Here is a 13,983-nt window from a genome sequence, read left to right as displayed (position 1 = left end):
GGTTAAAAGCACTGATGGCTCTTCCAGAGGTCATGAGTTCAATTCCCAGCAACCACATGGTGGCTCACAACCATCTGTAATGTGATCTGATGTCCTCCTCTGCCTGCACATGTACATGCACATAATAAATAAATAAATCTTTTAAAAAAAAGACTTCAATCTTTCTTTTTCTTTTTTTTAATCTTTCTTTAAAATATTTTTTATTTTATAATAATACATAATATATATGTACATATATATTGTACATATATATGTACATAATATAATAAATACATAAAAATTATTTATTATGTATGCCGTGTTCTGTCTGCATGCACCCCTGCAGGCTAAAAGAGGACATTAGATCACATTATAGATCTTAACCACTGAGCCATCTTTCTAGCCCCAAGACGGTCATCTTTATTAGTTGAGTTTCCCTGCAACCTGTTTATTTTGTTTTTGTTTTGCACTGTGCCCGGCTTGTTTATTTGTTTTTTAATCTTACTTACTTCCCCTCCCCCAGGTCTCCCCAGATCCAGCTCCCCGTTCTCTAAGCACCCAACTCTGTCCATTAAAACACAAAACAGAACACGGTGAGGCCAGGTTGTGTTGCCCAAATAGTCTAGGCCCTGTGGTCCTCAACTTGAACCTGCTCTGCTTATCTGGGGCTACACTCAAGAGAAAACTTCCCTCCCAGCACTTAACATCCTCGATAGCTTGGTGTACACACACACACACACACACACACACACACACACACACACACACACACACACACACTCTCACACTCACACACCCCCTCTGGTCTGTAACTCGCTGCCTGGACCAGGCTGGCCTCGAATTTACAGAGATCCCATTGCTTGTACCTCCCAAATGTTAGTACCTCGAGGTGCCCTTCAGACCATTAGAGGCGCTAGTTTTTTCATTTGCATGGGATTTTCCCTCTCTGAAAGTTCTGGTGCCTGGAAACAGGATCCCAGAGAAGGGCCCTGGAGGGCCAACAGGCCTTCCTTCTTGCCTCTGAATGGGAGTGGTGAGCCTAGGCCCGGGGCTGGCTGCTCTTTTGTGCCGTATCTTGGAGCTTGGGAGGCTTCCGTGCCTTCACAGTTTGTCCGTTGCGCTGCGATCACCGGCTTCTCTTGCCTTTTCCTGCTGCCCCAGAAGTCAGGTTAATAGAACTAACCTGTCACCAGCCTTTGGATTGGGTCACCTCCTACTTAGGGTGCTTCGCAAGGACAGAAGGAGGCGCTCCTTTGTGTCATTTCACTTAGCTTCCCAGTGTCGCTGACCTATTCCATGGCTGTTTCCTCTTCCTCCTGCCCCCCTCCCGCCCCTACACCCCCTTCCCTTTTTTTTTTCCTTCAAAGGTGGCATGAACTTTCTCCAGTTGGTTTCTCCCATTCCTAACTGGAACAGAATTTGAAAGGAAAATCAAAGTTGCCCCGGGCACTAGCGTTATGAAGTGCTGTGCAGAAATGGGGGTTTCCTAGACCACTGAATGAACCCAGCAGGGCCACAGGCTTGAAGTTTAAGGGGCTCCCCATAATTAAGCGTTTGCTTTGCTTACCACACCCTCACCCCCACCAGAGGCCAAGAGTCTCCAGGCTGGAGCCTGACACACGAGGTCCTTCTCACAGAACCAGGCTAGGGCTGCACTGAGGAGGCCTCCTGGGCCCTCTTCGGCTCTTTAAGACAGAGGGAGGAGCCTGGCCTCACCCCTGCTGCACGACTGGAGTCATGTTTGCCGCCCGCAGTTTATTATTTTATAAGCAAGCAAATGTTCTTTTAATGAATGGCCTGCAAATTAGAATGCTCCGAATACCAAGGGCCCTTTGTTGTGTTTAGAGAATGTAAGTTGGCAGCCCCTGCCCTCCTCCTCCTCCTCCTCCTCCTCCTCCTCCTCCTCCTCCTCCTCCTCCTCACGGTGTCCCTGGCCCACCAGGGCTGTCGGCAGATGCTGGAGTGGGGGTGGGGCTGCTGGAATTCGGCTGGGCTTGCAGCTCCCTTTAGGTAAGCAGGCCCAGACCCTGACGTGCAAAGGGTGGCCTTGGTCCACAGACTATTTACCTTCTGTGTTTTACATTTTTAACTCCACCGGTCCTTAGTCAGGGGGTGCTTTTCATAAAGGGGACTGAGGCAGAAGAGCGTAGGGCCTAATTAGTGCTAATTAGTATTCCTCTCCTGCTTGCTCTCCAAGCTTACTTAGCTACTGAGGCAACAAAGAATTAAAATATCTAAGAAGTTTGGCAGGTCGCCCTTCCTGCCCGCCTGCCCCAGTAACAACTTTTTCTTTTTCAGCCTGGTCACGGAAACTACTCTGGGACGTTTTTAACAAGATCAGCAATGTGGGGTAATTACTCAGTATTTCAATGATAAGAGTGCCTTTCAGAGGCTGTGTGGTACTGGCGGCGCTGTGAGGGGCTGGGGTCTCTTCACAGGTGTTTTCAGTTGCCTGGGCAGAAGCTTTGGGAAACAAGGATGTTGCCATTACGGTTGGTAACCGTAGCAAATTTGCGCTTAAGAAGTGGCAGCGAAAATAATTTTATGATGGTTGGGGGTTGCCACAACGTGAGGGATTGTATTAAAGGGTCTCAGCATCAGGAAGGGTGAGAACCTGCTGCTTTAAAGGGCCAGAGGCACCCGTTTGTTGGTGAGGGTTCTTTTTGCGTTGATAGGGTGCAGGCTTTGGCCTGCTGGGGAAGAGCCTGCTCCAGGGCCCGCCCTAGCCGTATCCCCTCCGCAGCCTTGCGGACCCCGCCCACTCTCTGGTAGAGCCAGGACCTACTTCTGCATCTTTAGTTATTCTCAACCCCCCACCCATCGTACTCCTGTTAAAATTCCTCAGATCACACCGAGCTGCTTAGAGAGCCTTCTAGGCTTCCGGTTTTGCCGAACCCGCCCCCCCAAGGCTCCCCCCTCCCCCAGCCCGGTGCCTCCTCCTCTTCTTCCCTGACTGACTTCACACCTCTGTTTCCTCACAGACTCCACATTGGCCCGATGGCCATGCTTCCTCCTGCCTGCACTGTTTTCCAGGTAGCTGCTGTCAGAATCCTTCCTTCACCACACAGGCCTCCTTAAGACGTCTCCCACCTTGCCTTCCTTGGTTTCTCTCCTTGGCTTTTCTCTCAAGCGTCGCTCCTAGGCCTCACTTTGAAGACAGGTCTGAGTGGGTAGCTGTAATCAGGAGGAAACGTTCTGGGGAGGGAGATCAAGGTGTCAACATTTATTGAGCTGGGTTCCATGGTAAAGGCCGCTTGCTTGGAGCCCTGAGCTGTGCGCGCTGGGGGGACTAGGTGACTCGCTCAATGTCGGTGCCCCCCCCCCCCCAATGCCATTTTTTGGTACTCAGTTGGCCTTTCTTTCCCATTGCTTTAAAAGCTCAAAAAATCTAGAAGCTTTAGATCTTCACAGCAAGTTTCCCTGTGGTCCACATCTTACATTAAGTAGTGTGGGGTATTTGTCACAGTGGATGAACCACATTGACAGACTCGGATTAGCCGAGGTCCATAGGCTTCTTGAGTTTTCACCCTTTTCTGTTCTGGGCCTCTGTTGTGAGGCTACATTACAAGGAGCAGCCGTGGTCTCTTGTGCACTTTGGCTGTGATGGTTTGGTCTCTTTCCTTTGGTTGCTTTTGACAGTTTAGAGTTCTGTTTAGTTATATTATAGACACTGTTGGTTTTGGGGTTTTTATTTTTTGTTTGTTTGTTTTTTCTCTTGAGTATGTTTGAGGAAGGAGATTCTGGTTGCCTCCTTTTTTCTTTAAGATTTATTTATTTTATGTATGTGAGTACACTGCCTTTATGCACACCAGAAGAGGGCACCAGATCTCATTATAGATGGTTATGAGCCACCATGTGGTTGCTGGGACTTGATCTCATGACCTTTGGAAGAACAGCCTTAACCTCTGAGCCATCTCTCCAGCCTTTTCTTTCTCTCTTTGAGACAAGGACTCATTCATCCCAGGCTGGCCTCAAGCTCTCTGTCCGTGAACTCATTCTTCTGCCTCCAGCTCCTGGATGCTGAGCTAAAAAACCCAGAGCCTCTAGCACTATACCAGCGAGCTACTTCCCAGCCAGCGATTGCCTTGGTTAAGCTGGCTCCAGGGTTAGGAGCACATGCTGCTCTTACAGAGGACTGTAATTTGCTTCCTAATGCCCATGTGAGGTGGCTCACAGCTAACTCCAGCTCCAGGGGATATGATGTCTCTGGCCCCTGAGGGCACCAGCATGATGTGCACATACCCACACGTAATTAAAAATTTGATGTATGTGTGCGTACTTGTGTGCAAATTGCGTGTGGGGAGGGGTGTGCGCGCGCGCGCGCGCGCGCGCGCATGTGTGGAAGCCAATGAATATATATGTAAAAAGGCCAGAGCAGGACATTGGGTATCTTCTTCTACTGCCATCTAATGACCTTCTTAGTGAGACCGGGTCTCTCCTTGAACCTGAAACTTGTTTGGCTGAGCTGGCTGGCTGCCTGACTGCCTCTCAGTGCTGTGTTTTCAAGCATTTGTGCCTGTACTCACCTTCTCTGTGGGTACTAGGGATTTGAACACATGTCCTCATGTTTGCATCACAATACCACTGAGCCACCTCTACAGCCTCACACTTGTGTGTCCGCATGTGCCATGGTGTATTTGTGGGTGTCAGGAGACAGTCTTTGGGAGTCACTTCTCTGTACCTTTATAAGGCAGCATATCTTTTGTTTCTGACACAATGTGTGCTTGAGGTCCTGGAGGCTAGCAGTTCTGTCTCAGCCTCTTATCTCAAATGTAGCAGTGCTGGGGCTACACGTGTGTGCCACTACATCTAGATTTTTACTTTGGCCTAGGGATTGAACTCAGATCATGAGGCTTATGTGGCAAACCTGCTGAGCCATCCTCAGTTGCCTCCCCCATTTTTTTCAAAGATTTATTTGTTATGTATACAGTGCTCTGCCTGAATGTACCCCTGCAGGCCAGAAGAGGGCATCAGATCACACTATAGATGGTTGTGAGCCACCATGTGGTTGCTGGGAATTGAACTCAGGACCTCTGGAAGAGTAGCCAGTGCTCTTAACCTCTGAGCTATCTCTCCAGCCCTGCCTCCCCCATTTTTGAACAAGTGATATACTCATATACTTTTTTCTGTTCTAATATGGAGCTCTTCATGAATCTGAGCCATCTGTGTGCAGAGGCCGTGCCAATCTTCCCAGTACTGTTCCAATTTTAGTATATATGCTGCCAAAGTGAGCACCTTATGTAATTTTTTTTTTAATTATAAGGAGATGGCGAGAAGACTCCTGTCCTTCTTTTCGTCACCCATTAGCCCAGGATAGCCCGCCAATGGCTCCTGTCATGCACAGATGGTCTCTGTTGGATCCTTATACATCACTGTTTAGGTAACATGTTCTACTTGCCTGTCCTGTATTTTTTTTTTAATTTAAAAGCAGCATCAAATATACTTCTGCGTCTTGCTTTTTACTTTTCACTTAGCTGTAGAGTGGGGCAAGCGTCATATCAGGATGTTCATTCTTTTTTATAGCTGCATAGTATTTCATTGTTCCTCACAGTGAACTATGAGACCTCAACAAACCAATCAATCAATTAAAAAACGAAAGTCATGTCTGTAACCCTGGTATTGTGGCTGTTTGCTAAGATGTCTGCCGTCCAGAAAGGCATTCCTAAGATGGGACTGACTGAGGGAGAACCTTTCTAGGCTGTATTTGAGTTTGTGGTACTGTCTTTAGTTTAGATGCTGAAATCCCTGCTGGAAATCCTCTGTCTTGTATGACAAATCTGTGGGGGCACAGTTGATGTGTGGGGAGGAGCACCCCAGTGCCTCGCCACCTTCAAGCCAAAAGGGTTGCTCTAATTTGGTACCTGCCTTTTTTTCCACTTTAGATCAGGCAGTTGTAACCGCTGGTTGGCTGCTTCAGCTGTGGTTATCAAACTTTGAGCGTTCAGGGTGGGCAGAAGTGAGAGGGGCCGGCTAGAGCAAGGGCGATCCAGGGGTCCTGCAGAACAGTGGGCCAGAGGGCTGCATTGGGCTGTTGGCCCTGGAGGGGCCAGGCAGGAAGGGGGTTGGATTAGGAAAAACACTTGACACATCTTGGACGGATGGTAACCGGACATGGACTGCCGGAACATGATGGATGAGAGAGCGCGGCCGAGTCAATGAGTTTCGGAAGTTGAGCGTATTTTTAGATCGTATTTTGTAGTAAACCCCGAAGGAGATGTGAAGTTACAGAGCTTCAGCGAGCTGAAGCTGAGCTGAGCTGGGACTAGTGACTGCAAATAATCAAGAAGAGACGCGGCTGCCGCCTGTGCCAGTAGCGCCTATCTCCGTGACCTAGACACAACATTGCGACATCGGGGGAACTCTTGTCTGCTTGGCTTTTTTATCCATTGCTTCCTTCCTTTTCAGAATGTTTACCGGTGCCAGTGACTCATGTGGCCAAATCCAAACTCTGAAATATTAATAGATGGGGAGCAGAGATGCCAAGGGAAGTGACTGTCACGGGGATATGCATGGCGCACAGACTGTGTTTTGGGGTTGCGGGGCTTCTTGCCGGGCACCCCTCAAGCTCCAGGAACAGCATGTATGGCATGGGCTGTAACGTCCCCAGTCCCGGACGCAGAGCATCTGGAATCTGGATTCCTCCCGAAGGCAACCTAGTTGTAGGGCAGTTGAATGTCACAGAACGGCTTGGTTACCCAGTGTGATATGGAACATTAGTAGAAGCTACTGCTAACCAGGCTCTACAATATTTGCTTTGTTTTTGGAGTCAGACTCTCTCACTCTAGCCAAAGCTGGCCTGGAACTTGCTATGTGACACTTGTGATAACCCTTCTGCACCTCCAGAGTGCTGAGATGACAGGCACGAGCCACCATGCCCAGCTGGCTGACTGTTGTCACACCAGGTGTCTGTTGTGTCACACCAGGTGTCCGTTGTATATTCGGGTCTTTGGCGGTGGTAGAGTGGGAGCCTATGGACTGTCTGGCCTAAGTCGGGGGGTGGGGGTGGGGGTGGGGAGAGTTTGCATTGTCATGTCCTGGGTCCTCAGCCTGGACTCCTGGGCTCAGGTAATCAGGAAGTGCTAGCTGCGAATTCCTGTGGTTTTAGGAAGTCTCTGACCAGACTCTCTTTAGACCATGGTGTGGTTAACCATCTCCTCCAGGAGCTGTGGAGCTACCTTGGCTAGCTACAGCCTCCCTGGGACCCCTGTTGGACTTGCTTCTGGTCAACAGGACTCCTTGCTCCCAGCCACTTTGTCAGCTTTCTTCTTCTTGTGTTTTATGTGCAAAATGTGGCAGCTTAATTAGGCACCAAAGTTCCATTACATTGCAGAGATAATTTTTGTGTGTGTATATGTGTGTGTGTGTGTGTATGTGTGTATGTGTGTGTGTGTGTATTTCCCTTTTAAAAAAAATCCAAGAGGACTTGAGTTTGTACGTGATGAAGCCGAGGAGGGACAGAGAAAAACAACTTTTCTTTTGGGTTTGGTTTTCTTCTTTCAGTTTCTGACAGGTAAGGGGATTTGGCCCAAATCAGAACTTTTTGCAACACACACACACACACACACACACACACACACACACACACACACACTCAAGGGCTTAGGCACCTGTTCAGAAAATCACTGCTTTCAAACTGGAAAGGAAGCCGGGCATGCTGGTGCACACACACGCCTGTAACTCCCAGCACAGGGGAGGCTGAAACAGGAGGGGCAGGACTTCAAGGCCGGCTTCAGCAGCATGAGATTTTTGTCTCAAAAAAATGAGACAAAAGTAGAAAGGAGGCTCTGTCAGTGAGAACGCGTCGCACATGGGTCCTGCTCTCTGAGACCTTGGCCTGTCTAGGTTCTCCCCCCCACCCCCCCCATGGCTCCTCCTGCCTGTGGCCCTCCTGCGGATCTGCTGAAAGGTTCCTATGGGGCGGATAAGACTCCCCTCCCTCCCCCTTCCTCTCCCTTCCCCCTCCCGTCTCCCCCTCCCCAGAGCTCCAGTTGCAGCCTGGCAGTGAGAGGTTGCCTGTCTGAGAGTAAGGCTGGCACTCTGCTCCAGTTCCGGGGCTGTGAAGTGGTTGACACCCCACAGGACAGCTGCTGTGGGTCAGCTGCTGAGGATGAGGGAGTCCAGAGTTCAGGGTCAGGGTCCGGCCTGGCGGAAGCCACTGTTCTGTCCGCTTAGGTTTCTCCTCAGACACCCAAGCCTCCCTCTCTCCCTTGCTTTCCAGTCTCCAGGCCACTGCTTCTTGTTGTTTCCCATCTCAGCTACCAGTTCCACTCCAGCCGGGGGTCTCCCCTTCTCACGTGTCCCTTGGGGTGGCAGTGCCACATCTTAACCCGCCCCGCCTGCACCCTGTTCCTCAGCCTGATCCATTGCCGTTTATGTTGGTGAGTTTTTTACAGCGAGTGACAGAGGAGACGCAGGATGGTAAAACTATAACTTAGGGACTGCTGGGGTCCTTTCCTCGGCTTTTCTCCCTTTATTTTGATCTTTACTTCTCTTTTACTTTTTACAGTCTTACATTTTTTGATTTAATTGTATGATTGGCAAGGATAGGAAAGAAAAGGTATACATTTATGTTATAGTGATGTTTTAATATATATGTACAGTATGAAATTACACAAGCTAGAGCTGCTTATTTCTCTCTCTCTCTCTCTCTCTCTCTCTCTCTCTCTCTGTGTGTGTGTGTGTGTGTGTGTGTGGTGAGAGTGTTTATAATTGACTTTCTCTGAGCCGGAGAGATGGCTCACTGGTTGAAAGCACTTGCTGCTACTCATAGAGACGACTGACGATTGGTTCCTAGCACCCGTATATCCGTGACAGCCATCTGTTACTCCTGTTTCAGGGAGTCTGACACCCTCTTCTTGCTTCCATGGGCTCTGCATACACAGATTTACTTGCAAAATGTTATTGCAGTGAGTCGTTGGTGTGGGTCAAGGCCTCTGGCTTCTGCTACACTTTCAATACTGGATCCTCACCAGGGCTCCTCTCAGTGACTCTGTTGTTGCCCTGTGCCATGGCAGCTTTGGATCTGCAGGACCGGCTCCTTCACATGCTCCAGCAGTCCATAGGTGGGGTGGGTGTTGGGGTGGGGTAGGTGTTGGGGTGGGGTAGGTGTTGGGGTGGACCAACTCAGAGCCCTGGGTCTGGGCCTGGGTGGTTGCTGAGTTGGTCAGCCCACCAGCTCCCCCTCCCGTGCTCAACGCCATCAGGGCGAGCTCTCCAGCACCCACTCCACCAGCACCAGCTCTCCAGCATTGCCCTGGTGAGGGGTGGGGCCAGCTCTGCACAGCATTCAGACACCAACATGGCCCTAGAAGGCATGGTGGTAACATGGGCGACAGACCTTGACACAGACCCCTAGCTGCTGCAGGGCCGCAGACCCAGACGTGGCCCTCAGAGGCAGCATAGGCCAGGACATTATCATGGCCTCAGGCTGTTCCTCACTCCCCTCCAGTCTCCACTTACACCTCCCTCACCCCCACAGCTCCATCCTGTGCCCTTAGCAACCACCATTCTGTTATCCGCTTCTGTGAGATTCCATGAGCTTGGTGCATGCAGCTAAGATGGCAAGGCAGTGGCTGGCTTTATTTCTTTTATCATAATATTCTCCAGGCTGGGCGATGGTGGCACCTACCTTTACTCCCAGCGCTTGGGAGGCAGAGAGAGGTGGATCTCTGTGAGTTCGAGGCCAGCCTGGGCTACAGAGTGAGTTCCAGTGCAGCCAAGATTGTTATACCAAGAAACCCTGTCTTGAAAAATAAAAACAAACAAACAACAACAACAACAACAATCCTCTAGATTTGTTCTTGTCACCAGTGACTAGATTGTGGTGGTTGTGAGCTGCTCAGCCTGGGTTCTGGGACCCCCCAAAGAGGGGCCCAAGCAGGAGCAGTGTACGTTTTTCACTGCTGGGTCATATCTCCATCCCTTGAGATAGGGTCCACGATAGCTTTGAACTTGCTGGGTAGATGAGGATGACCTTGACCTTTGGACCCCCTTGCTGCTTCCTCTTCCCCAGTGCTAGGGTTACAGGTGTACATCATTTCACCTGGTGTGCGAGGTGCTCATGGTACCCAGAGCTTGCCGCACGCTGGGCAAGCACTGAACTGAGCGACATCCTGGCACCGAGTCTGTAATCCGTCTTGAGCTGCTTTTTATACGTGGGCGAGTTAAGGGTATGGTTTCACTGTGTTGCGTGTGGCAAGCCACTTGTCTCAACACTGCTTACTGAAGAGACTACGCTTTTATTATGGTTGTTGGCAACACGGTGGAGAATCTGTTGACCATAAATGTGAAGACTTATTTTATGAGTCCTGTTTGGTTCCACTGATCTGTATATTTTCCCCCCCTTTTGGTGGTGAGCAGGGTGGGCAGAGGCGGAGGCAGTCAATACTGTGCTAGTTTTGAGGCAAGATGAAAGGCAAGAAAAATCTTGGGCCCATGAGAAGAATAGGAGCCTCTCACCCAGGAGTGGGTTGAAGCCGCTCTGCGGAAAAGCCAGAACAATTGCCAGCTGTTTAAGGCCTTCCAGCCTGCAGTCTTCCAGGAATCTGAGAAACCACATTTGCATCTGAAATCCTGTGCAGCCCTAGTGGGTTCTGGTTTTACTTTATCAGATTATAATCTCGCCCAAGGCATCTCTCTGGCCGAGAGAGGGTCAGAGAGATAATGGATCAGTGATTAAGAGCACTTGTGACACTTGCAGAGGACCCAGGTTTGGTTCCTAATAATAGCCACGCGGAGGCTAACAGACAGCCTGTAACTCTAGTTCCGGGAGATCTGACGCCCTCAGGCATTTGTGCTGCACACCTACCTACATCCAGGCAAAGAACTCATGCACAAAATAAAAATAAATCTTTCAGTAACCTCACGAAGTTCTTTGAGAGACACCAAAATGACCCATGCGAGTAATGCTAAGACAAGTAATTGCTTACTGTCCGTTGAGGAGCCTGTAGCCACATTTGGGTGTGTCTTACTTTCTTCTTCCTTAAGCTTATAGTAAATTGTCTTCAATAAAAATCTCCTGACTCAGCTCAGTAAACCGGCTAGTCTTGAAATTCTTTCCAGTGTTGAAGTCATGAACCTTGTTTTGGCTCAGGTCGTGGCCCTAAAAGATTAGTGAGCTCCAGACTGCTGAAGGTGACAGTGTGGGGGGCGGGGTACCCCTATTTTTCTTTACCATTCTCTGTTTATTTTCTCTTTGTCTAATTTTGCTCCCTTAAGAGCCAAACTGTTGTCAGGCATGTTGAGGCAATCTAGTAAGTCATAGGAGTTGGGAGACAGGCAAGAGACTTGGGAGCCAAAGCCTGCCTGGGTTAGGGTATCGGACCTTCTTCCTCCATCCAGTGTGCGCCTCTGTCCTCTTTACAAAGTGTGACAGGGGACTAGCGGGTCTTTTAGGAAAATGCCTGAGCCTCGGCTGTGCTCTTGGCTGGAGGCCACCTGCCCTGTTCTGAGAGGAAGGAAAGGATGGGTGTGGCGGCTCCACCATGAGGAGCACCCATGTGCTGTGGGTGCGAGGGAATAGGGAGGAGGGAGAGCAGTAGTGAGTGCGAGGGAAAAGGGAGGAGGGAGAGCGGCAGGTTTAGTCTCCTCCCCTAGTAGGGTCCTCTTCCCCAGATTAGTGGGGTAGGAGAAGGAAGGCTTGCCTGGCTCTGAAGTTTCAATGTAATACCAGCTTCTGACTGTTCTTGCTTGTTTGTTTGTTTCTTTGTTTGTTTTTTAATGGTTAGAAATGTGTGTTGAATTAATTTTTAAAGTCCAGTCATTGCCCGGTGGTGGTGGTGGAAGCCTCTAGTCTCAGCACTTGGGAGGCAGAGGCAGGCGGATCTCTGTGAGTTTGAGGCTAGCCTGCTCTAGAGAGCAAGTTCCAGGATAGCCAGGGGGCTACACAGAGAAACCCTGTCCTAAAAATCAAGCAAACAAACAAAACAAAAACAACAAAAAAGTCATTTATTTTTAAAAATGTATTGTTGAGTATGTACACATTGGATGTCCTTGAGGCAGGCCCTCTCACGGAACCGAGCTAGGCTGGTGGTCAGCAAGGCCCAGCGATGCCTCTTGTCTCTGCTTCCCCAGCAGTGCTGGGGTTACAGCGGTGTGTACGGCCAGGCCAAGATTTTTAGGGATTGGAACTCAGGTTCTCACGCTTGCACCCCTGCTGAGCCATCTGAACAGCGCCGGCGCCCCCCCAACCCCTCCCCCCCAGCCCCTCCCCCCCCGCCCCCCCCAACCCCCCCCCACCCCCCCAGTTAGTCTTCCCTCCCTCCCTCCCTTAATCCCTCCCTCCTTCCCTCCCTTAATCCCTCCCGGCTTTTGATAGGCTCTCACTATGTAGCCCTGGCTGACTTGGAACTCACAGAGCTCTGTCTGCTGCTGGAGTGGGATAAAGGCCCTGCATCACCACGCCAGCAAAAATTGAATGAGCTGAAAGGAGTCTCCCTCCGTAGCTTAGCCAGTGGAAATTCCCTGTGTAGCTCAGGCTGGCCTCGCCCCCGATGCCCCTGCCTCTCCTAAGTGACTACGCCTAGTGTTTTCTCCTTACGTAGCAGACGTGGATGGGTTTTTCCTACTTGACCTGCTGGTAGATTTGCTGAATCAGTGGATCCATTTATCTTAACCAGCTAAGGGGTGTGTGCTGGCTTCATTGAATAGCTGCAGGTTTTGATGAGATGATATCCCTAGTAATTAGATTTGGGATTTTTATTTACTTATTTTTGTTTTTTTGAGACAGGGTTTCTCTGTGTAGTGCTGGCTGTCCTGGACTCACTTTGTAGACTAGGCTGGCCTCAAACTTGCAGAGATCCGCCTGCCTCTGCCTCATGCTGGGGATTAAAGGTGTGCCCCACCATGCCCAGCTGGGACTGTTTTTTGTTTTTGTTTTTTAATCATCTAAACTGATCTCTTTTTCACCCTTCTCCCCCACTATTTTTGGGTACTCTGAGTGTAAAAGGACCTTTTCCTTCAGTAAAGGGGAGGAAATGGTTACTTACAGGGAAAAAAGCTGGAACCCACATGGACCCAGCAGAAGTAAGAATTGCTAACACAAAGGCACGAGTTTGGCAGAGACTTTGGAGACTGTATTCGCCTTAGCAAAGGAACCTTAACCTGAAAGTAGCACTGGGGTCCTCTATAGCCACAGACCTGTTAAGGGAGTGACTCCCATTCTCTCCTTCCCCCACAGACTCAAAGACTTCATTAGTAATGTTTTCTTTTAATTTAATTAAAAAGTATTATTATTGAGCTGGGCGTGGTGGCACACGCCTTTAATCCCAGCACTTGGGAGGCAGAGGCAGGTGGATCACTGTGAGTTCGAGGCCAGCCTGGTCTACAAAGCGAGTCCAGGATAGCTAAGGCTACACAGAGAAACCTTGTCTCAAAAAGAAAAAAAAATTATTATTTATTTATTATTATGAGAGAGATTGTGTGTGTGTGTGTGTGTGTGTGTGTGTGTGTGTGTGTGTGTGTGTGTGTACATGCACATGTGCACCCAAGAAGGCCAAGAGAGGGCATCCAATTCTTCCTCGGAGTTACAGGTGGTTGTAAGCTGTCTGATATGAGTGTGGGAACCAAGCTTAGCTTCTCTGGGGAGCAAGCAGTGAGTGTTCTTAACTAAGCTGGCTCTCCAGCCCCTGTCAATGATGTTTATAGCCAGAAGCTAATTCACATCTCTTCCTCTTGCTTTGAAGGGCTCAACATATGCACTAGTGGAAGCGCCACCTCCTGTGAGGAATGTCTTCTGATTCACCCAAAATGTGCCTGGTGCTCCAAAGAGGTATGTGTCATAGGGGGCTTGGGGCATCATAGCACAGAAGTTTACGTCAGAAGCTGAACAGGTATTGGCTCCTTCACTGCCTCACACTTGTTCTAAACCTTCTACTGCAAAATTACACCTTCAGCCCCTCCCCTCTCCTCTCAGGAAGTCTCAGTAAGTTGCCTGGGTTGGCTTTGAGTTTGCTCGCTAGCCTAGGCAAGCCTTGAATTTGCCGTCCTCCTACCACAGATCTTCAG

General features: G+C 49.6%; 1 protein-coding gene across 1 annotated transcript in view; it reads left to right on the top strand.

Annotated features, from left to right (window-relative positions):
- The window catches only part of ITGB5 (integrin subunit beta 5), a 106,170-nt gene that overhangs the window by 1,878 nt on the left and 90,309 nt on the right, over positions 1–13,983 (top strand). The window contains exon 2 of the mRNA XM_084802072.1: positions 13,662–13,747. Within this exon, the coding sequence (XP_084658198.1) occupies positions 13,662–13,747 (86 nt within the window). The remainder of the gene's footprint in view (positions 1–13,661; positions 13,748–13,983) is intronic.

Source organism: Acomys minous, assembly GCF_964271855.1.
Source record: "Acomys minous genome assembly, chromosome: 11".
NCBI lineage: Eukaryota > Metazoa > Chordata > Mammalia > Rodentia > Muridae > Acomys > Acomys minous.
This window is presented reverse-complemented; position numbering and strand designations above follow the sequence as displayed.